Below are 26,257 nucleotides of genomic sequence, written 5' to 3' on the forward strand. Positions count from 1 at the left end.
ATGTATCTCTACAATACTGTTCACACACGGTCCCAACATATCAGGTGTGAACTGTTGCATAGAGCAGTTACATTATTCACGTGTTAGGCATTTAAATACATTCTGAAACTGGCCTTAAAGTTAGGAGTTAAGCTTATTTGTTACAATAAAGTTTTGGGTACGCGGGCAAGGTTAAGTCGCTCAAGTTTTGACAAGTATCTGCAGCAAAGTTAAAGTTTCACGCATGAATTGTGTTCCAAGTTGTACTTCCATGCCTGAGATGGAGTTCAGAGTGCGTTGTAATGCTGCACCGGAGTCTGAACTTAGTGAAGCTTGTATTTGCTACCCTTGTTAATGGCACACGCACATGTCCTGTAAGGGGGCACGCGGTTGCGTAGTTGTTTGAGGCACCTTGCTACAAGCCGGAAGGTTGCGGCATCGAATCCCGATGAGGTGGATTTTTTCAATTGCCTAACCTAATCCTTCCAGCCGCACTATGGCCCTGGGTCGACTCAGTCTCTAATAGAAATGAGTACTATGAATATTCCTGGGGGTAAAGAGCGGCCGGCGCGTAAGGCTGAAAACTTCACCGCCATTTGCGAGCCGATTGTCTAGAAAATATGGGAGCCTCGACATCTCACAACCCTGTGGGCCGCCACGGCCTGTTACCTTTTTTACATGTCCTGTAAATGGAGTGCGTGTTAGTCTTTTGCTGAAAAAATTTAAATATATTTCATTAAAATCTGATTTTTCTCTATCTGTTCTTTACTTTAGGTCGTGTCAGGCTGGGTTATCTTAGTTGGTATCTATAGAAACTGGACTACAGGCTGGACGACAGAAGAATCGGGGTTTGATTCCCAGCAGAGGCAATAGTTTCTCTCCTCTTTACATCGTCCAGACCAAATCTAAAGCCCATCCAAATATTATCCAATTGATACGCTGGAGGGTGAAGCGGCCGGGGCGTTTAGCTGTCCACTCGCCTCCGTCTAGTGCCGACGCTAAGCACACGTGGAGATATACGTCCGTTCTCACATACGTCTTCATGTCGTGATGCTTAAATAAGCACAGGGACAAATTTGCCGTGTTTACTGACTGTTATTGTCGTGTCACCCCTATAGGGCTAAATAATTTCCGGCGTCTTCGTTCCTTCATTACGCACAAATCCCAATCCGTCCCAAAATTAACTGCTAATTGCACCTCCCTCCTTGCCCTTTTCCTCCTCGTGTATAATGAGAGGCAGGATAAGTCTCCCTGTTCCCTCGACGAAGAGCGGATTGTGAATAATAGTAAAGCTATTCACCCAGAGAATCGGCTCGAGTTGTCTGGGGTTCCAAGGGGGTGAACGATGAACGAGAAGCCAGCTCCTATTTGGAGCACGCTGAATCAAATGCTGGGGACGGCTACAATGACAAAGTGTTACGTCGCTTTCTTCATTTCCACAAAACGTTTGTACCTGATTAAGTCAGGAACTTTTCCAAATAAGACTCCTCTCTCTATACCAGATGCCTTCATGGCGACGAAAAGAAAATGCTCGACGTGAAATTAGACATCATAATGCTTTCTTTTTAAGAGAATCTTGCAAGCTCCTGTAAAATCATAGCTACATGCCCAGTCCATGCTCAGCGTTCAGAGAACTAGTTATGTCTCTTGGTCAGTTTATCTTACGTAATTTCTTAGTTATTTCTTTTATTACTAGTGGGGTGGGACTAAGTCCCTTGTACTGCGGCCACTTCTGGCCTATTGTACCAGCCCCAGATGACAGGTGAGGGTGATTATGGAGCAATTGGTGGAATGAAGATTGGCAGGGGAAACCGAAGTACTCGGAGAAAACCTACCCCAGCGCCACTTTGTCCACCACAAATCTCACTTGACCAGATCCGGGATCGAACCCGGTCCGCCACGGTTGGAAGCCAGCGACTAACCGCTTGAGCTATGGCGCGGCCTAATTTCTTAGTAACTGTTTTTGCTATTCCTGTTGAAAATTCAGCAGAAAGCCTCCTTCCTTGTTAAATAAACTATAAATTGTCATTATTTACATCTTGAATATACTTTAATTACAGCACGAAGTTTTAAAAGCCAGTACAAAGGACTGCATACGTAGAAAGGCCGGACCTATTTTGTGCTTGTGGAAACCGATTTACTGTAATACATATGACTGAGGTTAGCTCTTTCTAACGGAACCAACAGAGTAGATGTCTCCCACCTGAGGATGGAAACAGATCCAGTTTCCGAAACATTGTGTTCTTTAGTGTTCTTTAGAATAGCGGATGACGGACGAGCCCAAAGCCCAGTAATCCTGACTCAGAACCCGTTAAATGTACTTAATAATTATGTGCAAATATAAACAGAAGTGTTACCGTTACACAAACAAAATGTTTATTTGTTCAATTCACAACATCAACAACAGAAGCCGTTTGTTTGTGTCACAGCAACACCTCTGTTTCTGTTTGAGCACCACAATCAGGATGAAGAGATGCACAGTTCTGTTCAAAAATATTTGACATGAATTTTAAAATAAAATGTTAATTTTTAACATGTTTTTCATTATTTGTAAATGATGGTTCTCGAAATCTTACCATTATTTTTCGGACACTCTGTATTTGAGACACTTCGAGCAATACCCACAAACGTTGCTTGCACGATTTTGCACGCAAGAAAAAAATGAATGGAAATCACTTGCAGACAAAGTAGTTGCTAAGGAAAATGCTTCGAGAAAAGAGAGTTGAACTTAATGGAAGGTGCAGGGAAACTCACAGTAAGAAACTTCTTGATTTATATCCTCCCTTTTGTTTTATTAAAATAATGAAGTTACTGTCCAACACAAGGAGTTGCCGAATTATTTACAATGGCGTAGAAACACTTGTGGAAATTTCCGGATGTATTTCTGATGTGATCCAATGTGTTTGTTACTCCAGCAGGCAAAAATATGTTATTGTGAATTTTCTTTGAAGAATTTGCTAACGTCTGATCTAATCTCTCCATATGCATTTGTAACCACAAAGAGGAAAGCATAAGCAAAATTATGGGCCACAGAGTTTCTGCGGCATACCGAAACCAGACAGTAAATCGTGTACTCCATGACGTTATACACAAAAACTCCATTGGGATTATATGTTGTTTTTACTATTATTTCCGGCCTGTTTATAAAGTTCACTAATGGCCGTGGGTAAAATGGGCTCTGTCATGGGTCAATGAGGCTGAAACTCGAACTCCCCGACAACTTTTGTAGGGTAGGTCGATACACTCTGTCCGGGTTACATGGTAAAGCTCATTCGTGGCCTTCCGTGTAAGAGGCTTCATGGCTAAAAATGATAGTGGCTGACTAAAACTATTCAAATCTCTCAAATCTTGAGTCGTCGGAATTTGATGAATTGTTCAATTGAAAAGAATTGGCCAAAAAGTTTAGTGAAAGTCTCCTAGTTTTATTTTTTTTTTTACAAGAAGTCAAAGTCATGATACGACCGACGGTCAGTTGGCCAGTATGTCTTGGAATAAAGCACCCGTCTGGGGCTTACTACCAGATGATCTATTACTGTCAGAGAGTTGCAAGCCTGTTGACGTGGGGTGCTCTCTCTGACGAGAGGACGGGTCTATCGTTTACAATTGTTGCTGGCCCTCGCCACCGCAGTCATTCTCGGGTCCGAGTCCCGTGGGACTCCCCACCATATTTTACTGTCTCAGAGTCGAGACTTCCGTTTTCGTCGCCTCCTACGAATCTCAGGGTTACGGTGGAGGTATCTGACCCTACCTTCACACGGGATGCATACTTCCCAAAGTCGAAGTTGAAGTCACATTGCGACTGACGGTCAGTCAGTCAGTCAGTCTTGGTGTCGAGCCCAATGTGGGGCTTATGACCAGATATTTATTACTGTTTGACGGTTTCGGTCTTGCTTTTGTGGGGCGTCCTCACTGACGAGAGAACAGGTCTGTCTTTTGTCAGAGTCATTGTCTGCAAAGTAAGTCATTTATCATAATGTAAAGGATATTTACATTTTACGTGTTAAACATGTTATTAAATGTATATAACTATTTACAGGGCCTCTGTCAGTCCAGGCTCAGTAAAGCAGATTATGCCATATTTGTAGTAGCTTCCGCTACAATGGCAGTCTAATCACTTGAATGCATACTTCCCTTTCACTACATATTGAGTACTTAACACGACACGAACCGCATAGAGAAGTCCTCGTCCAACAATTTTTGGATTGTGTTCGTTTCCGTGGGAACGTGTTCACTGAGCCGTTTCCTAGCAACGTTAAAGGGGACACGCAGTAATGTGATCTCATAGCGCTCCTCCTCTTTTTTTTCCAAAATAAGTAAAATAGGATAAAAATTGTGACTTAGATTTGAGCTGCACAGAGGTGACTGCGACAGTAACACCCCAGAAGAGTGTACCCTCTTGAAAATCTGTCTCACCGTTTAGACACTAACAGGCAGACAGACACGACCTCTACACAAGGTATAGAGAACGCCTAATACGTAATACAAGTTGAGTGTTAGGTGCATTACCGAGAAGGTAAATGTGGGAAATGGTGAGCTAATAGCTTAGTAACTTACTGAATACTGGCTGAGCAAGATTAAATTTTACCTGCTACCCTTACAGTGCCATAAGTACGTGATACACAGCGCAGTAACTCTCTTTAGAGCGTGTTCTTTCGTAGTCTATCCTGGATCGCAAATTTTATTAATGATTTGTTGTTTTAAACATTAGGTAAGGGTTGTTCATGCCGCACCCTTCAATCGTAACCCGTCTACGTAAAAATGTAAAGCTATCCCTGTAACAGGCCGTGGAGGCCCATATATGTGTGAGACGTCGAGCTCCCACATTTTCTGGACAATCGGCTAACAGATGGCGGTAAAGTTGTCAGCTTTACGCGTCAGCCGTCCTTTATCCCGCAGGAAGATTCCTGGTACTCATTTCTGTTAGAGGCTGAATCGATCTCAGGGTCATAGTGCGGCTGGAAGGATTAGGCCAAGTGAAAAACACAACGACCTCAATGGGAATCGAACGCACGACCTGCCGGCTTCTAACATAGAGCCTCAGCTAAGCTACCTCATGCCTCCAGCCGTCTGCCTACTCAGAACATTATACCCGCAGCGGAATTCGAAACCATGATACCAATATTTCAGCGATACAAGATGCGTGTACGCTTTACACCACCCAACCGTTAATCTAGGCTTATAAAAATATTGACTTAATATTGAGCATATCCTTTAAACTTGATTATGGTTGATGGAGTGGCTTGGAGACAAGACAGAATCTGTAAGCTCGAGTAATTAGATCAGATCTCCTTCGTCCTAAATGGACTGTCGGTTAACCATTACTCAACCATTAGGGCCTAAGTTAGCAAGTTTATAGCCTTGTAAACATTTTATCCCCTAGGATCATAGCATAATTAAATGGGAGGGGGGGTAAGTGAGACTCCTGGACCAAACGAGTTTCATTACACCCACGAATAGCCCGGGTAACCTCTGACACCTGCAGAAATTCAATACAGGCAAACATTTTATGTAGCTAAGGAGATTATAGACGGATGTGTGGGCGCAGGGCATAGAAACTTGCAGTATTTGTACGCACAGTATATATAATATTAGGGGATTATGGGACACTCTGTATACTTTATACATCTCTTAATTGTCTGGAATGAATGCCGAAATAGTCTTAGCAGGTAATGACGTCATACGTGGCCTATGATACCTAAACCCTATACCCCTCTTGATTAGTGTTTGGGAGTGTTAGATTCTACAGGAATTTTAATGGATGTTCAGAGAAATTTGAAATCATAGTTATGACTGATTCAACTATGTTGACACTCTCAGTGTTTAGCCTGCTTTCCGTCCTTAAGGAGTAAGGCACGCGTATAGGATCACTATTTTGTCTGTATATGTGTCCATTTAGAATTCTGAGTCAGCTGATCAATTTTCGGCAAACTTAATATGAATGTTGTGCCACTGTACGCACCCCCAACGTCATACTGCATAATTTGGTACACTCAGAACAACATGGCAGCCGCGTGACCATGTGACGCATGAGCTGCGGTCACAGAAAGAAAATAGTTCTTTGTATCGGCCCCCCGACACATCTCCCTCGCGCTGTTACGCTTCCCAGCGCACTTTTCTACATTCCCATCCAACCGTTTAGCAGTTTTCTTCAAGGTAAAATGTAAAACTATCCCTGTAACAGGCCGTGAAGGCCCATAGGGTTGTGAGACGTCGAGGCTCCCACATTTTCTCTAGACAATCCGCTCAAAGATGGCGGTAAAATTGTCAGCTTTACGCGCCGGCCGCCCTTTACCCTCAGGAATGTTCCTGGTACTCATTTCTGTTAGAGGCTGAGTCGACCCCAAGGCCATAGCGCGGCTGGAAGGATTAGGTAAATTGGAAAAAAAAATCCACTTCATCGGGTCGCGAACCCGCGACCTTCCGGCTTGTATCATATTCTCTCAGCTCACGCTACCGCGTATCCCTTTTGTTCAAGGTATGCTTGTATTAACAGCTTGCTTGAAAACCTTCTCTAGCGACGAGTAGTTGACATAGGTCAAAGGCGACTGGAGATGAATACGACAGTAGACAGGCAGGGGGAAGCCTCAAATGCCCAGTCATCCCCTTCTGGCCTGAGTACACCTCGCCCGTTCTGTAAGTGTTACGCAGCTTCATTCATTGCACCCAGGCAGCGTGCGGAGACGGCCAGCGTTGAGAGCCGACGGACGTGACATTTGCGTAACTACGTCACGGAGCGCAGCATCTTCTCCTGATACCCGCCGCTAGGCAACCTGCCGATATGCTTCTACTCACTGCACTGTAATTTGCGTTGTCAGTTAGGTAACACTACCGCTGTGACTCGAGTATAGGTCCTTACTGTCCAATTTGGACGATTTTAAGGGGAAATACATGAACGGGTAGGCGCCTATTTTTCTCCGTGCTTAGAGAACGTGGTGCAAGTTCTAATGGTTTGCGAGCCGCTTTGTTTTGGTTCTCGTTCAAATGAATCTCCAGTAACCGCCACTACATTTGTGGTGTGCAACGGATCTTGTGATTTCAGATAGATGATAACCTTGAGAAATATGTACCACTAACAGCCCCGCCTAACAGATTAAGTACTGTAATTTAACTAACTCCATGGAGCTGAGATCATCTTGAGAAGCCACCAGTCGCTCAGCTACTCAAAACTTCCCCAACATTTCATGGAACCCGAAGGTTCACAAGAACCCTCCACTGGTCCCCATCCTAAGCCAGATCAATCCATGTATGATTTGAGGTTTTCACGGCGATGACTATAAAGAATGTCGTTTTCAGGGATTCATCGTGTAGATTTTGTGTCAACCGACGTTTCGGAGGAACTTATCGTCTCCATCTTCAGGGTAGAAAGCGATACGTTCCTCAGAAACGTCGGTTCAAACAATATATACAAGGTGCCACATCCCAGAAGACATCATTCTTCAGATCAATCCAGTTCATACGCCTCCCTGTAGTTTCCAGAGTTAAATTTTAATATTATCCTCCCTTATATATTTCGGTCGTCCTAGTTGTCTCTTTCCTTTCGGATTTCCCACCAAAATTACATATGCATTCCCCTTCTCCCCCATGTGTATTACATGCCCTGTCCATCTGATTCTCTTTTATTTGATAATTCTAATTGTAGTTGGCGTAGCCTACAAGTTATGAAGCTCCTCATTATGCTAAATACTACTATAATAAGCGGTTGTTATTGCAGTGGCAGAAACTTTGCATTATGCAGTGCATTAACTTCATATTTCAAAATCGCGATTTCAGGTGCGAAATACGAGTCCAGTCTCACTGGAGGAAATCTTTGTGTCCCTACTTTCCTGGCATTCCGGAGAAGGCACTATGAATGCACAACTGCCATGGTTGTTTTGAAGGACCGGATTAACGCTCTGTAGCGCTGCGCGTCTCCTAGCAACCGGTCTACCCCAATCGATAATTCTATGACGGAATTCAAAACACAGCAGTTCATAATAAAGACACAACAATAATAATATTTTGCTGTCTAAAGATGAGCTAGAAGCCTGTTCCGACCTCATAGCTCTCTTACAAATTATCCTATATGCCTGTGTCTCTATCTACGCATTATTCTTTTCATTTGTGATGAAACGTAAGTTTTACACGTCTGTCAATGTTCATTCTCTTTACGTATGTTAACCGTTTCTCTCTGTGCTTAGCAGTTCCTTCATGTAGCGAATACATGTTTAGATTCTTACATGTTCTCTGTGTGGAGGCGGAATAGAATACCTCCACTGTAGCCCTGCTAGTAGTGAAAGGCGACGAAAAGGACACCTGGTGCCTTGGGACATAACTGTGCCACCCTGTCACTGGGGGACATAAATACAGAGACCGGGTCCTCCAGGTTGGGGTCTGTACGCAAGGCTTACGAACTTGTTCTGCAAGAAAATTATTGTTGCGTAATCCAAAGAAGTGAAAACGAGATCAAGTCTGGCAAAATGATCTAAGGAAAAATGTGCCTCACAAAGTGTTGTTTTTCCAAAGATGATGATGATTCTTGCAAGTAAACAAACGCGTATACACACTGTAAAAACTCGGTGCATGCACGTATTAACTCACATACTCTTGACCTTGATTACCTTTCCTTGGAAACGAAAATGATTGTTGTTCAGTAGACCATTGTATGTCGCAGATTATACAAGCTGAGGGTGTGCACGTTGCGTGACAATTGTTAGTTCATATAGAAGCAAGTCACAAGGAAAGTTATCATTCAGATGCATAGAGGGGGGGAGGGGGAGGGAGAGGCGGGGAGTACGTTGCCATCATAAAGACCCCCACGTATATCAGCGCCTCCAGAACGGAACTGGAGGCGTGGAAATGCAATAATAAGAAAGAGAATAAGGGGCAACAGGTTATCCGTCCGAGGCCCAGTGTAATATTTTGTAATTCCCATCTGGAAGTCTACCCCTTGTCGGCTATCCGCGAAAGCTTAGTCATTATATTCGCAGCTACGCTCCATATCTAGAGGCCGTGTTCTCCACCCGCAACCCGGTGACGTGCCACGTCTTGTTGACGAGGGACCCACTTAACATGGCCTATGGAGTAAGTTACGTAAGTCTTTTGAGCCAGGAGAAAAATGGGACAGTAAAGCCGTGTACATTTACAAAGACGGCCGTCAGTGTAGAAGTCTGCGCAAGAGTCCTTGAGACGCTTGACCCTGAGCGTCAGTGAGTGAGGCGTCCCTACATCCTGGATGCTAATTCGTCTCTCTGGGTGGAATCGTGACCCCTTCACTTATTTCCGACCAGCGTATCATCAAAGCATCTCCATTACGCTGACATGCACTTGGGTTGTCCCCTCAAATGTACGCACCGGAAACAAGTATTGTCTGTGATCTGTGAGCCGCGACGTCCAGTTCCTTCACTTTGTTCCGCTTTGGAAAGTTCCAAGAATAGTGTCAGCTCTTACGTGACCTGACATGCGTGGACAGTGGTCAGGGTTCGACTCTTATGCGAGGCCCCTCCTCCAACGTGCACTAACATCTATTGTTGCCATGCCATAACTCAGGAGGTTAATCGCTGGCTTCCCACCGCGGCGGCCGGATTTGATCCCAGGTCAAGTCATGTGGGATTTGTAGTGGAAAAAGTGGCGCTGGGGCAGGTTTTCTCCGAGTGCTTCGGTTTCCCCTGCCAATTCTCATTTCACCGACTGCTCCACACTCATCACCAATCATCCGGAGCTGGTACAATAGGCCAGTTAGTGACTGACGTACAAAGTGAATTTAGTCTCACCCCATTAAGAAAATAAAAAAAAATCTGTGTACCCCTGCTGGCTATGATTTCACACCTAAATTCGGTTTTCTGGGTCGAGACTCCACACTTTGGAACTTATCTTTCAGGAATTCACAATCAATATTTAACTTGTTTGTGGATTATTAGTGACGTTGTGTCGTCTCTATGTGTCATATTGTTTCGACTGGGATATCATCATGACCGTGATGAATAATGCCTCGGGAAAATGAGAAAGTGCATGTAGTTCATAATTGCCATCTCGTTTCAATAAAATTGTAAGACAGAATGCGAAGCGCACAGAGTGAGTTAGAACCGCGGTAAAGAGTCTGATTAGAATTCTTTTCTTTCTTTCATGGAATCTCGGAGCTGATTTCTGTTGTTCTGTGATTCTGTTCAGTCCCACCAGATGAATCCCTGATACAACTATTTCGAATTAGTTGAAGTCAGAGGATCCTGCCCTAAAATTCCTAGTATAATTATTCGACACTTTTATTAACACGTCAATTGATAATTGATTAATTCAATATTTATGTGGAGAGTAATACTAAAACATTGATATATATGATTCCCAAGATGAAATATTTTAATTGGAAATGGGGAAAGATTTTTCCACAGCATCCGCACCGACACTGTGGCCCACTCGGCCTCCTATCCAACGGGTACAGTTGGCTTTCCCCCCCCCCAAGTTAATGCGTCCGGGGCGTTAATCTGACCACTCACCTCCATCTAATTCCCAGTTCAAGAATGGTTGAGCTATACCTCCACTCACCCATACGTCTTCATAGCATAGTGCTTAATTACTTAAGCACAGGGGCTTTATCTATTTTTCCCCTTGGCACTACAGCCCCAGTGGGTCTAGGCCTACCTCCATGAACTTCTCCGTTCACTTCGGTTTTTCTAGATCTTACACATTCGATAGGACTCCTTGGGCGGGTGATCAGCTCGTCGCAAGGCTTCTACCTGTATACAAACACAGAAAAAGGCACACACACAAACTAAACATCCATGCTCTGAGTGGGATTCGAACCCACGATCCCGGTTTCCAAGCGAGCGAAGACAGTACATGCCTTAGACCGCTCGGCTACCGTGACCGGCCAGGGACAAGATTACCACAGGATAATTTCGGTTTCCTTCACCACATTGACTTTTGTTACGCCGTGAGCCATACAAACAGTAGACCTGCTCTCGTATCCCATTGATTATTTGCCTTGCTGTATTTCGTAGAAAACAAGAAGCCATTGAAAGTAATCATTAGAACTGTACAATGAAAGTTGCTGAATAATGTCAGAGAACAGAGAGCGGCAGGAGCGACGGTATAAGCAGAAGCTCCACTCCGGACGATGTATCGCGCAGTGGGAGTAACTCTCAAAGCTGAGTCTCAGGGAGATGAAGACGTCGACTGGAAACAGATGTAGCACGCAGTGCTGTTCCTGCCTTCACTTTATCACCGCGACGTCACCTACCGGAAGCGTCGTGACGTTCGTTCCGGATATCTTACACGGTTATTAGAGTACGCTATCCCGGGATTGACTCCCGGAGCCACTTGTTCAGAATAAATCCAAGCATGCTCAGAAGCGAGCAGGCATTGAGAGCCTGCCAACGAATCTCAGTCATAAACAATGAAATATTAAACGCCAAAGAGGAGTAACTTAAAAGGTGGAATAATGGCTTTAAAAATTGTTTGTTGAAATGTACATAAATACCGTTTACCTATTTAATCCGTTCCTCTTATACCTTTATGTTGTCGCGGTTTTTTTATTTTTTATCATTTCACAGACGGTAGGACTCCTTGAACGAGTGATCAGCTCGTCGCAAGGTCTCCACCTAAACACAGGACAACACAAACACTGAATAAATGCATACCAAACATCCATACCTTGTATGGGATTCGCACCCACGATCCCGGCTTCCGAGCGAGCGAAGACAAGTACATGCCTTAGATCGCTCGGCTACCGTGACAAGCCATAAATGTAGTGAAATATGAAATCCCAAGGGACCTGAACAATTTTGAATTTCATTTTTTCTCTTACAGCGGTTTAATGTATTCAAGATTTTTCCATAACAAGCGGTGAAAAGAATCAATCATTCATTCTTTCAGACGAAATTTATTTTCAGTGGATCTTTTATGGCGCTGCCAGCAAACTATGGTAGGACGATGAACCTTAAAGGATTTGAAAGGAATCAGTTGTTCTCTGACTGAAGCACTGTCCCGGTATTTGTATGGAAAGACTGAGGGAGACCAAGTAAAACCTCAATCAGGATAGCCAGTGTCGCAGCCGAGATTCAAACCGAGCACCTCTTCAGAGTGATTCAGAAGCTTTGCCGTTGCGCTGATCTGTTCAGCTGGACATAAGTCATAAAGTTAATTTCGCCGATAACACGTGGCTGCTCACCAAATCTAAGAGCCTACTTTCACTGCCTCTTTTCAGGAACTCACGTCCTCTGAACTGCAGAAGACTCAATTTTTAAGTTTTTTCAGTGTTAGCATGCTCATATGTCTTGCTGCTTTTATGAACTATACAACTTCATCAAAACTAAGACACCCGGGGAGGACGTAAGTTGCCCCGTAAGTGAAGTATTTGAATTCTAAGGCATTCGGCGATATTAGGTTCCTATGGAAGGGGCAGATTAAATTACGCGTTTCAGTTTCTTTATATAAGAAGCAAATCTGTCATATCAGGTTGAAGATCAGAGTACAGAAGAATTCGTATTGGTCATGTGCGCAGATTCTCTGGTATATCTGGGCGAACTGCTGTACTTAGTAAAGCTGTTGTCATCTGGCATGATATGCTTAGGACGAAATTAAATTTATTAATGACCTCCAAAGTTTGCAGTACTTTGTATTCATAAGGTTACGTCTTACTCCTACATTAGTATTTTGAAATCGTAAAGTAAATGAGGTGGGCTTGACTTTCATGCATATAATCTTCATAAACTTTAAAGGAAATTATCTATTTCTCTAAGAAGTAGACCTAATTAGGAGCAAAATGTTCACGTGCATTGTCCTTATGGATCGTATTTCTTCCAGGAAACTGGACTGAATCTTTGCTATCAGAACAGGCAGACTATGAGTTGTAATATCGCCTCAGTTGATTATGAAAAACGGCACGCACACCATTCGAATATGCGGTAACATTAGTTACCACTTGGTAGGAAATTTAACAGAACAATGGATACGTCTGAAGCACATCTGTGAGTAAGGAAAATTGCATTAAGTTGTCCAAGCGAAATGTGATTTTAACTTGAGGTCTAATAAACCCCCACAGACAACTACAATCCTCCTGTGACAAGGAGCAGTCTTGCTTTGAGGGGTGCATGTATTTCGGTAGAATACATTTGTTCATAACCTTAATCGTGCAGGGAGTAAAGGCGAGCCGCAGCTTTTCGTTTCAGAAAATTGCCCCCAATTTGATTATTTCCAGTGTCCTTCTATCTCCATAATCCATGCAGTACGCCTAAAGACTTCATCTTTATGGGAAGTTGGTTTTTTTTTTACAAAACGTCTTCTTCATTTCTCTACTGTTCACCAACTGTAATTAGAATGATCAAATCGAGAAGGAGGATATGGGCAGGGCATGTAGCATTCATAGGGAGAAGAGGAATGCATATAGGGTTTTGATGGGAAATTCAGAAGGGAACGGACCGCTGCGATTACCTGTGCGTAGGTGAGAGGATAATATTAAGGTGGATCTTAGAGAAACAAGATTGGGGGGGCATGGACTGGATTCATCTGACTCAGGATAGGGACCAGTGGAGGGCTTATGTGAACACGGGAATGAACCTTCGGGTTCCATGAAATGCTGGGAAGTTCTCGAGTAGCTGCACAATTGGCGACTTCTCAAGAAGGGCTCAGTTCCATGAGTGAACAAGTACTTTATGCCAACACGATACAGTGTACATAGTTAAAAACGTTACAGCATTATAACCTTCAATTGAATGTACTGAGTCCTCCATATTTGAAACATTCTGATGAGTTCGAAGGTCCGAGAATTGTATTTGGTAGAAAGTTTCAAAATTTCTGCCTTAATGCTATATGTAGATACTGAGGAAAAGCATCCGGATATATACGACAGCACGTTGTATAACTCATGATGTAAGAACGTCGATTGCCTCGAGCATTGAAATCTCCGACCTGGTTCTCAAACACAGACATTAAACACAAAAGCGCGTGTAGCCACTTCACATATTTCCATATTCATAATTCAATGCTACTTTCTTTCTTAAAAGAGTACAAGATCATTAGGTATCGACGCATTCCAATATTACGACAGAATATTATGCCGTATGTGCGCATGTGTGTGCGTGCGTGTGAGCATTCAGAGAAAACAAGCGTGCAAACAGGAAGGTTAAAACAAATTAATTAAAGAAGGAAACAAAGAAGAGAAAACGAAAGTAATAGAGGCCAAGAATAGGAACAGAACAAATTAACGAATAAATGAAATCGAATGAAATAAAAAAGTAAGAAATAAATAATTCTCTCTCTCACTCTGGCTCTATAATCTTTTGAATCTCTGTCGCTTTTTCAGTTTCTTGATCTCATACACCGTCGGTAGGACTCCTTGGTTGGGGGATCAGCCCGTCACAAGGCCGATACCTACGCACAGAATAAACGCACACAGACATCCATGTCTTGAGTGGGATTCAAACCCAGAATTCCAGTGTTCGAGCTGGGGAAGACAGTTCATGCCTTAGATCGCGCGGCCACTGTGATCTGCTTGGAAATAAATAATTACAAGTAATAAACTGAATAACTATAAGGAAAGAACGTAATTTAAATACAAGAAATAAATAAGGAAATTAAATAAAGGAAACGTGCTTAAAGAAGAGAACGAAAATAAAAACAACTTTAAAAAGGTGAAGGACCAATCAGGAGTATAAGGAAAGGCGGATGACTGAAGAGAAGTGGAAGAAAGAGAATGAGAGACATTTAATCAGGAAGAATGGCGCGAGTCACCTGACCTACATATCCGGGGATTTACATGCGCGTCTGGCGCGGGAACGCTGCCACTGTGCGCCGATCCAGATACGTGCCGTAAGCGGGACTAGCGTCGCTGACTGCGACTTTAAGATACGCTCCTCATTTGTCGGGGAATTGCCATGACGACATACGGTAAAATTGGTGTTGGTGAAAAACGCGTGGAAATATGAGAGCGCACAGCATGAGCCCAGGAAATAGAATTCTATGTTCTTGTCTCAGACAAGCAAATCAAGTTTCTTGAAAGTAAAAATTACAGTTTGTTCATTTCCTTTAATCACTTTGATCAAAAAAGGCATTTGCCATCAAAGTAAATTTGGCAGGTCTACGGACTATGTAAATATAAAATTACTCTAATTCTAAACAGGCCTGAAACAGATCTGAAATGCCTTCTTTACAATTCTGCACATCTCAATCGTCTTAATATTTATTTATTGCAAGATAACAAATGCATTATGTATAGAGCTAAATTAATAAAAAAAATTTATAGGTTTATTGCATGATTTTAGCCTACTTTCCTTATTTTTAAAAAATAAAAGGATGCTCATGAGGTCACATTTCTGTCTGTGTATCCCCCTGTGGGTTTTAGGCAACGGCTCGGTAAACACGTTCCCACGGCAACGAATACACATGCAACACCACAGAAAATGTTGGACGCGGTGTTTTCTATGCGGTCCTTGTCGTATAAAATAATAAATATATACTGAAGCGAAAGTAAGAGATTAGATATTCTTAGAACCTCACGTTAATACTCGTAGTATTGTTACAAGCTCAGTTAACAGTAAATGCATGATATTTCCTTTGTGTTTATACACGGCAGCCAAACATACTTCACACAAAAGTTGTGGACCTTGATGAGATTCGTACCCGAAAACACGAAAGTGTTTTATTCGATCCACTTTATGGCATTTGTATTCTTCTACATATTTTCGCATAATTAAATCAAAAGGATTGTACCACGTTACATGTCTAATTGTGAATTATTATTTGCAGTGCACATGATACCGTAAATTGGGAATCACAGAGACTCTAGAATATGGGGGATCGCGGTAGCGTAGTTTGTTGAGGCACTATGCTACAAGCCGGAAGGTCACGGGTTCGAGTTCGATGAGGTGAATTTCTTCACCTATTTCTGACCTAATACTTCCAGCCTCACTCTTTCCCTGGGGTCGACTCAGCCTCTAACAGAAATGAGTACCACTAATCATCCTGGGGGTGACAACCTTACTGCCATCTGTGAGCCGGTTGTCTAGAGAAAATATGGGAGCCTCGGCGTCCACAACTCTATGGGCCTTCATGGCCTCTTAACAGGGATAGCTTTTAGTGTGTAGAATACTTTCTGCATTTAATGCAACACAATATGTACTATTCAAGCAACAAATCCACTTCTGATCTGTGAAACTTAAAGTAGACTACTACTACTACTGCTACTACTACTACTACTACCTTTTACACGGATTAAGAAAGTTTCTGCTATTACCAGACATAATTAACTCCAAAAATGAAGAATTTACGCAAGACGCAGATCTCTATAGATGGGTTATCGCAATATTTCTACAAGGAAAAAACAACACAGAAATACTTGTTTTATACCTTGAGCTGGATTCAAATCCACGGTCTTGGAGATCGGACACAGGCATGGAAGTTTCATAACGAGCGGTAGGTACACAGATCTTTCAGTGACTTTTCTTACTCAGTTACACAGAACTGAAATCGAAAGCCGCACTTACTAGTCGGAAATCGGGCGGACAACAGGAAACTGAACATTTGTACACCAGTTTGGACTTCTTCTGGTTGGGGAGCGATCAGTGCTAACAATACCTACTCCCCCTCCTCATAATCACGTGGTGTGACCAACTCCCATTGTTTACAACAGGTGAGTACCGTGATCAGGACGCACAGGAATCTCGAGAATTGCAGGGTGATTCGTTCCGCAGACGGCAGTGGATCTAGCGAGAGAGATTTGCCGTACTTTCTTGTGCTCCCCTGTGATATGCCATGAGCCTCGCCGAGGTCTTAAGTACATACTGAGCGGCCTCCGTAGTCTAGAGGTAACGTTCCCACCTCATGACTCGTGGTACGCGGGTTCAAACCCGGCGGAGGTCGTGGAATTTTTAAGGGCGGAAAAATTCAGGGAACAAGTCCTCCGGGAGGGACTTTAAGCTGTGGGTCCCGTGTCGTAGCTTTACGGCACGTAAAAGAACCTCATATCTCCAAAGGAGGTCACTGAGCCAAATTCAAGGTCATTTCCCGCCCAACAGTAGTCCCTAACGCCTCTGATAGATGGGGGAAGCATTATAGATATCGCCAAGCCAGTAGAGGCCGAACTCGCTGGCTCGGTCGGGACTGATGGTACGCACCAATATCGGTAGGGTATAGAGATTGGTAGAATATCATAGAGGGAAGCACAAAAGACCAATACTGGTCTAAGTGCATGGGGAAACCCACCCTCTCCAATAACTAACTAACTGACTTACTAAGTACATACTGATGGATCGTGCGAGGCCGTGCAATTTTGGGTTATTTTATGATTCTCCACTGCAGTTCTACGCCAGCAATAAAATTCCATTTTCACCTTTTTATACGTAATTATACCACATTTTGGTTCTGTGTACACTTAATGTGATAATTTATAATAATGTATGTGCAGTTGTAACTTTTTAGCTTCCTTTACTTATTTTGAAAAAAATAAAATGAGGTTAATGAGGTTTACTGTCTGTGTATCTGTGTCCACCTCCGAAGAAATTTTGAATGCCTGCTCGAGACGAACAACCCTAAGGAGGGAGAAAGCCTGAAAGCCGGAAAAGATGACCGTTGATTGGCAACGGCTCTGTAAACATATTCCCGCGGCAACGAATACCCAAGTAACAATAAACGAACTGTTAGAAGCGACGTTTTCTACGAGGCCTGAGTCGTATCAGATACTCATATATAGTGAAAAAAAAATTAGTTATTCTCAAAACCTCTTCTCTTTAGTTCTCTCTGCGCCTGGATATGTTTAATTTGGCGGTTACTGCACCTACTGTAATAGTTGTTTCCGATCTTTTTACGCTTGCTGTTCTTTGCGCTCTTTCCAGCGTTCGCTATCCATCTTGAAGTGCCCTCATTGTAATATAAACTCGGAAAAGAAACGTTAAACGCTATGAAGACCACGTCGGCTACTGCAATGAGAGCAATTTCATTTGGACCGCGTCGACATTGCGGTTAAAATAAATATTAAAAAGGGTAACTTAAAACGGTTCCAGGAAACTACTCCCACCATTAAACCTGATTATGTGGAATGCATTATGAAAAAATTTGTTAAGCTTATTCTCTTTTTTATAGAGGAATTAAGCAGAAAATTAACTCTCGTGATTTAAAGTAATGAAAGGCAGTCCCCTGTCCATACCAGACCGCATGTGACATTAGTGGGAACTGGTTGTTCCCTGTTCTTTATAAAATTTGTGTTACGTGAAATAACGTATCTTATTAGGACCCGCGTTATTACGCTTAAAATATTTTTTTTATATTAATATTTAACAAATCTTCTAGTTTTGGCGTGTTGAATTATAACTCCACCGTTGCCCTGCGAGCCATAAAAGGCGACGAAAAGGGAACCCAGTGCCTGGGGGTATAACTGGACCACCAGGTCACTGGGGACATAAACACAGGGATCTGGTCTTACAGGTTGACGGGTTGGAGGCAAGGCTGACGACCTCGCTGTATAAAAAGAGATCATTGTTGCGAAATCCAAAGAAGTGAAAACCGGATGACACCTGGCAGAATTTCCCAAATTTGTTTTCAAAAAGGGTTGTTTTGTCAGTGATGACGATAAAGAATATTTAATAAAATGCAAGGAAAATGACACTGCCTCTGTGGTCTAGTGGTCAGAGTTCCTGGCTACAGATCGAGAGGTTCCGGGTTAGATTCCCGGCGCTACCAGATTTTCTGAGGATTAGTGGGTCTGGAACGGGGTCCTCTCAACCTCGTGAGGATAACGGAGGAGCTATTTCAAGGAAATAGCAGCTCCGATCTAGAAAACCGAAATTAATGGACCTGGGGATTCGTTGCGCTGACCACGCGACACCATCTATCCATTAAAGTTGTCACTAACTTCGCCGACAAGCGGCAGTCGCTCAGTCGGTGTAGTTCTCTTGCGGACTACAGGTCACGGAGTTTAATTTTAGTTTTTTCTTACGACGGTTATTTCTAGACTCTGCAGTGTTGTTTGCAGTAATGTTTGACGAACGCAACTGGGAACTTAATACACTCCACTAGTACATGATGCTCGCTCGCTATTTCAGCAGTTCTGAAGTTCCCTATACGTGTACACAGAATACCGAGGAAACGACGACCTTCTTCACACATCATCACAGCCAATGATCCGAGCTATAAATAATAATCACAGGCCGATCTCTTTCCAGCTAACAGCTCGATCATTACAGTTCGGTAATTCTTGCTTGTGACAGACACAACACTGCCGATGAGGCGCCATGGGAGAACCAATGCTAGCTCGCCCACTATGTCTTAACCCATATCTGTGACGTCAGACCACTAGACACCTGGTCCGTCGGTGAGTCACTCCAGTCATTGACTCGAAACACTCTCATTTTTATTCCTTTCCTCGTAATTTGCCTTTCCGCTTGAAGTCGTTCGCTGTTACGGAAATTAGATTAACCAAACTCTAAACCAGCTCGACTGGAATAATACACGTGTCTACATAGTGGCCGCGCGGCCTAAGGCCTGAACTGTCTTCTCTCGCTCGAACACTGGGATCCTGGGTTCGAATTCCGCTCGAGGCATGGATGAATGTGTTTATTCCGTGTTCTTGTGTTGTTCTGTGTGTAGGTAGCGGCTTTGCGACGGGCTGATCCTCCTTCCAAGGAGTCCTACCGACTGTGTTAGTATTAAGAAACTTAAAAAGCAGCCAATATCCAACAAAGTGATGTAGAACCATAGATATATAGTAGACTGTCCCTTTCTACCCCACCTCTGAATGTCACTGTAATTCACGGGTCCTGGTGAAACTGACCGTATGATATCTCAACGTCTAGGGCGCTGCTAGTGTAAAGAATGACTATCACACCCTCTTCTCAGCCATCTTTATCAAATTCACCTCACACATTTAAAAGATGCATTTTAATATTATCCTCCAAATTTTCCCTAAGTGACTGTAATCAAATTCTCAAAATCTTAGGATTTCCTGTAGCGCACTTCGTATTCCCAAGGTAAAAGGTAAAGTTGTCCCTGTGCTTAACTAATTAAGCACTATACCATGAAGGCGTATGAGGGAGTGGATGTATAGAGCCACATTTTCTTGAACTTGACACTAGATGGAGGTGAGTGGCCAGTTTCACGCCTCGGCCGCTTTACTTCAGGGAATACAGCCCCACGGTATCCACTGGATATGAGGCTGTGTGGACCCCAGGGCTGGTCTGGGCGCTGTGGAGAATAAGAAATGTTTTGACCCCTGCCACAAATCGAACAGCGATTCCTCAGCCGTCCAGCCTGTAGCCCTTCGCTGTACTGACTGAGCTATCCCGGCTCTCAGTGTTTATAGCTGCATTACTGTAAGAACGGAGTAAATTCGAAAGAGCCTACCAGCTCCACGCAATACGATGTACATCTGGACCTCCCCCGATATTTATATTAAATCATTTTTACTGAACGGCCTATCGTTAAGCATGTTGGAACTATCCCTCCACTCCCCCATACATCTTCGCGGCGTCGTGCTATAACCTTATACAGCGTCATGAAAGAGTCTATATAATTAACTGTCAAGTGACAGCTGGCGGAAAGCCCCATTTTGTATCGTATGGTAACGAAAATTAGGTACTTTATAATTCCAGGGCCTCAAGGGAATTTCTCAACCGGGCTGAAAATTTTCTGCGTGAACTGGCGTTGTTTTGCATTCATTTGTTTTCCTTCATATTGAGGTAGCACTTTATGTTGTCAGCCATTTTCTCCACGACTTGTCTTTTTACAGACTTCTTTCTCAGAAGCTACATATTGTAGACGAATTTTCAATTTATAAAAACAATTCTACTGCTATTTATGTCTTCTACATGTCTAACACATAGAATCATGACTGTTTTATATTTACCTATCAAAAACGTTGGAAGAATTATTCTATTAGAAGAGAAATTATAAAAGAAATATGTTTAGGAGAATATTACAATGATAAAAGCCAATTGAGAATGAAATCCCCAAAATTTCATGACTGTACTTTTGCAGCTATCTCAATATGACAAAATTAACATTGCTGAGATAGTGCTTAATACCCCCCTTACTCCACGACCGCTTCCTTTCAAATCCATTCCAATCCACCAGTCATTCTACCATTCGACGGTATATAACCTAGATCAGTATTTCCTGGACTGGTGGTGGCGCCCCCCTTGGAGGGGGAGTGGTGGGTTCCAGGAAAGGGGTGGACCGATCACAAACAATTACGTTTACTTGAGCAAAAATATGCGAAGGGAATGCAAGGGTTTTGTAAAAACAAAGAGAGGCATCGTGTCAAAAATTCTGTGCCCACTGGTCCATATGCCCACAATGCCTTAAAATAACCCACCAAATGATAAAAAAATTTTTTACTTTATACAGGACTTTGAAATTGGCATCTGGATTGTTATTATGGACATCACAGAATAAACAACTGCCACGCGTAACTCGGAAACGCGCCTGAATAATGCACGACACACGTTTTTTTAGCATCTGCTATAAAATCACAGATGCCCCTTGTGGAGGCGAGTTACAATACCTCCACCGTAGCCCTGCGAGTCGTAGAAGGCGACGAATAGGGAACGCGACAACTAGATGTAAAACTGAGCCACCCTGTCACTGTGGGACATAAATACAGGGACGTGGTCCCCCAGTTTTGAGGTTGCACGCAAGCCTGACGACCTTGCTCTGTAAACAGAAACATTGTTGCGAAATCCTGAGAAGTGTAAACCGGATACAATTTGACAGAATTGTCATTGATTGTCATTGATTATGATGATGATGATAAAATCACTTAATTTTTTTTTCTTTAATTCGCTTATTGGGGGTGGAGTCCAGCTGGGTCCACTCGGCACGGCGGCCACTGATTGGCCTATTGTACATGCCCCGGGTGATTATGATGATGGAGAATTTGGTGGAATGAAGATTGGCAGGGGAAACCGAAGTACTCGGAGAAAACCCGCCCCAGCGCCACTTTGTCCACCACAAATCCCACTTAACCAGACCCGGGCTCGAACCCAGGCCGCCGCGATGGGAAACCAGCGATTAACCGCTTGAGCTATGGAGCGGCCAATAAAATCACTTACTTACTTACTTACTTACTTACTTACTGGAGGCCGCGCCATAGCTAAAGCGGTTAGTCGCTGGCTTCCCAACGCGGCGGCCCGGGTTCGATCCCGGGTCTGGTCAAGTGGGATTTGTGTTGGACAAAGTGGCGCTGGGGAAGGTTTTATACCAGTACTTCGGTTTCCCCTGCCAATCTTCATTCCACTAACTGCTCCACAATCACCCTCACCTATCATTTGGTGCTGGTACAATAGTCCAGAAGTGGCTGCAGTACAAGGGACTTAGTCCCACCCAACTAGCAATAAAAAAAATACTTACTTACTCATGGAGCTGAGTCCTTCTTGAGGAGAAACCAATTCTGCAGCTACTCAAGAATTTCCCAGCACTTTATGGAACCCGAAGGTTCATTACCGAGTTCACAAGAGCTCTCCACTCGTCCCTATCCTGCCAGATCAATCCGATCCATACCATCCCATCCTATCTCTCTAAGATCCATTTTAATATTGACCACCCACCTACGCCTTGGTCTTCCCAGTGGTCTCTTTCCTTCTGACTTACCCACCAGTATCCTATATGCATTCCTTGTCTCCCCATTCGTGCAACATGCCCTACCCACCTCATCCTCCTTGACTTGATCATTCTAATTATGCTTGCAGAAGAGTACATAAAATCACAACTATAAAAAATTGTAAAGAGTTCATTAGCCTTCCTGCGCCCTCTTCAAATTCAATAAAATATGACAAATTCTAGAAAAGTCTTTCTGTACAGCTAGCATTAAAAAGAAACGGTACGATAAAAGTCTCTGCAGTTTAGACCTCTATTGCCTGCAGTGCCCCCCCAGTCTTTTAGAGGAATAGATAAACATAAAATAGCCTCAGACTTTCGATGCGGTTACGTGGAATTCGTGACAAATTCCTGTTGCGCTTCTATATAAAATAAATATACAAATAAATCAACTGTTCGAGGCAGTGGCTCGTACAGCATATCTGTGCTAGCCTCACAGCAAAACAGTGGACATTGATGCGACACACCTCGCGATACAGTTAGGTGAAACCCGTGACGAATTCATCCGTTCCGTTTTGGAACAACCTACATTTCCTGAGTGCAGTTTCACCTACGCCACTAGTGCACACAATGGTACCTAACAGTTTAATAGGGTGGGGAAGTTACCCCCTGGAGTGTCATGTATTTTACCGCCAGGGTGTGCATCACTCCTACGAGAGCATTCTCATTCCTACCAATCAGGCCTTTCGCCTGAGCCAACGGCCGATACTTCACGGAGCGGATGGAAGTGTTCAAACCACGACTTAAAACATGGTACACAACTGAGCTACTGTACCGATACAGTTTTCCTTGCAAATATCCGTTTTGGTCACTTATTTCAACAGGCCACTTATCTACACCGAGCTGCGGTGCGGGCGCCTTTTACTTTAAACAGGTACAGTAGAAGGACGGGTGCTGAGGAGAATATTTGGACCGAAGAGAGATGACGTGAAAGGAGGTTGGAGAAAACTGCACAATGAGGAGCTTCATAACTTGTACTCTTCTCCAAATATAATTAGAATGATCAAGTCATAGGAGGATGAGGTGGGCAGGGCATGTAGTACGAATGGGGGAGACGAGGAATGCATATAGGATATTGGTGGGAGAGCCAGAAGGAAAGAGACTACTGGGAAGACCAAGGCGTAGGTGGGTGGACAATATTAAAATGGATCTTAGAGAGATAGGATGGGATGTTATGGATTAGATTGATCTGGCTCAGGATAGGGACCAAGGGGGGGCTCTTGTGACAACTGTAATGAACCTTCGGGTTCCATAAAATGCTGGGGAATTCTTGAGTAGCTGCAGAATTGGCGGCTCCTCCAGAAGGGCTCAGCTCCATGAGTAAGTACAGTAGAAGGACGCTTATTTGAATGAATTAGTGACAAAGTGGTTAGGATAATTGGATTAAATTGTTATCCACTTAAGAAAACACTGTTGTAACACTGTTATAATATACTGTATTATTATAATAAAAACAAAAAATTCAACACTAATTAATAAATAACTAATAAATATAATTACAAATTAACAATTTTGAACACCTTATTTTGAAAACCCCAACAATTATGTTTGTTTAGCAGACGCGTTAATTGGTCGAGCTGGTTCGGTTAATTGACAATTCGAATTTACATAAATAATATATGAATGACTTATAGAGGAGTGAATTCATTTTGAATGAACTGTTGTATCGAAATGCAAACAAACAGGACGCTGTATGCTCATGTTTGTGCAATAATCTGGCAGGTGGCCCAGTAGCCATGCCTTTCAATAGAAGGCGCTACAGTAGCCAAGTTTCCATGCGTTCTACTAATGGTTTCCATAGACATTACGAGTTCCCCTCGTTGCAGTATCCATATTCGAGTTCCTAGGGAGAACACGAACTGAAGAAATCCAGTGCTTAAAGCTGAGAGGGGGGAAAAAAGTTTCAATATGAAAGTTATAAATGAAATGAAGGGACTTGGGCGTTTACCAAGCATCATTACCGACTCTGTTATGTCTGAACGGTAAACAGAGTTTTGAAGTATAATGTTTGGAGAGGGATGCAAGTTGTGGGACAAGAACCCTTGCTTCTGAGGCTTAAATCTCAGTACATAATCCTAAAAAGATGAATGTCTTGGGTTTTTACAAAACCACAATCTGTCCAACGCCATGTTTCCATCGACTCTCATGGCAGTTTAAATCTGCCGTAACTTTTCAATTTGCGAAATTATTTATGTAAATCTTTTGGACAGGTTACTTTACAAAATATGATGACACGTCTGAGAACATTTTATTCTTACCTTTGAAATCATAAATGAAACAAGACATAACGTCACATATCAAGGAAGAAATAACTTTACGCTATTTACAATCAAATTCATACGTAGGTCTCTATTTCACAGATGTGTAAAAACGTTAAGAAATATATCTGTTGTAAGAAATTTTAAATTCTGAAATAATACACATGTTCGAAGAAGTCAACATTTCGTAGCAATACACTTATTGAATCGAGTATACATTTCGAGTAACACACTTGTGGAACAGAATATGGTTATGGAGAAATTCTCTCAGATGATGAAGTCTAATTCTATAAAATTACACTTGTAAATAATTTTGGAAGAATGCGCTTGTTGGTTGAATTAAATATTCGAACAGTACACTTATTTGATGACGGATATTTCTCGAACAATATATTTGTTAGATGAAGTCTAGCTTTGAAGGAATGCCCATGTCGGATAGTGTCTAAATTTTGGAATAGCACATTTATTGGATAAAGCTTATAAATTTTACATCAGAATGTTTCGTTTTATAACCGAAACAGTCATGTCACTAAGGACTTCTTTGCAAAGAAAATAAGAACATGTGGCACTGACAGTTTTATCTTTTACAATCTTCATGCTCAGAGGTCAGAATTGTATGACTACATAACGGCCTAGTTTCCAAGTTTTAATTTCATGAATTTTGATTAATCACTGTTGACTGTAAAAAAAAGTCCCATGCATATGTTTCTGCCTGCGATCTGTCTGTAGTACAAATATATTACCACCACGCTTTAGCAAGTATGGCTGAAAAGTAAGCGCACGAAAACAAATGAAACTGGCAGTGCACATGTACTGACACAGTTTGTCTTCAGAGCTTCACTTTCTCCATTAATCTACATGTGATTATGCAACCAGCTCTTTCCTAATGATATGCTCATTGCGTGACACTTGGTACTCACCGGGAGAGTGATGATGGTGGCGCACCACGTCCTTGTAGCCCTCTGGCGGGCTCAGAGTCACCTGATCGATGAACTCAAGGGGTGGCTCGAACGTGCAGTTCTCGGGGATGTTGAGATCGAATCCGGGACCCCCAGCCAGCGTCGTGGCGTCCCGCCTGGGTATATTCCCTGCAAACATATCGCCCCTTTGTCACGCCTCAGCCTCAGAGCGTATGCAACCTGAATTACTTTAACGATTCATAGAAGAGCAGAGATAAGTGTGCTTATGAGATGCACTCGTATGTCGACGCGTGGCTCATATGTGACCAGTTCGTTTTCAGCATGCATCAGAATTATGCACGTGCATCGGCATCTGCCCGGTCTTGAACGTGTCCTGCTCTTATGAAACCAGGAAGGTAAGCGGAGTAACAACTAGAGCTCACAGACAGAACTTCCATAAGTCACTTCATTACCAATCGCTTTCAGTTTCATTATGTGTATGTTTTGTGTATATATAGGCTCATACAGAGGAAGGCGGTAGTGCCATTTTGGCTCAGAGCTCGGGCA

The 26,257-nt window shown here is 42.8% G+C and overlaps 1 protein-coding gene across 1 annotated transcript in view; it reads right to left on the reverse strand.

Annotated features, from left to right (window-relative positions):
- Positions 1-26,257, reverse strand: part of LOC111866917 — a 192,934-nt gene that overhangs the window by 147,594 nt on the left and 19,083 nt on the right. The window contains exon 2 of the mRNA XM_023856286.2: positions 25,712-25,879. Coding sequence (XP_023712054.1) covers positions 25,712-25,879 — 168 coding nt within the window. The remainder of the gene's footprint in view (positions 1-25,711; positions 25,880-26,257) is intronic.

Source organism: Cryptotermes secundus, unplaced genomic scaffold, assembly GCF_002891405.2.
Source record: "Cryptotermes secundus unplaced genomic scaffold, Csec_1.0 scaffold899, whole genome shotgun sequence".
NCBI classification, from domain to species: Eukaryota; Metazoa; Arthropoda; class Insecta; order Blattodea; family Kalotermitidae; genus Cryptotermes; species Cryptotermes secundus.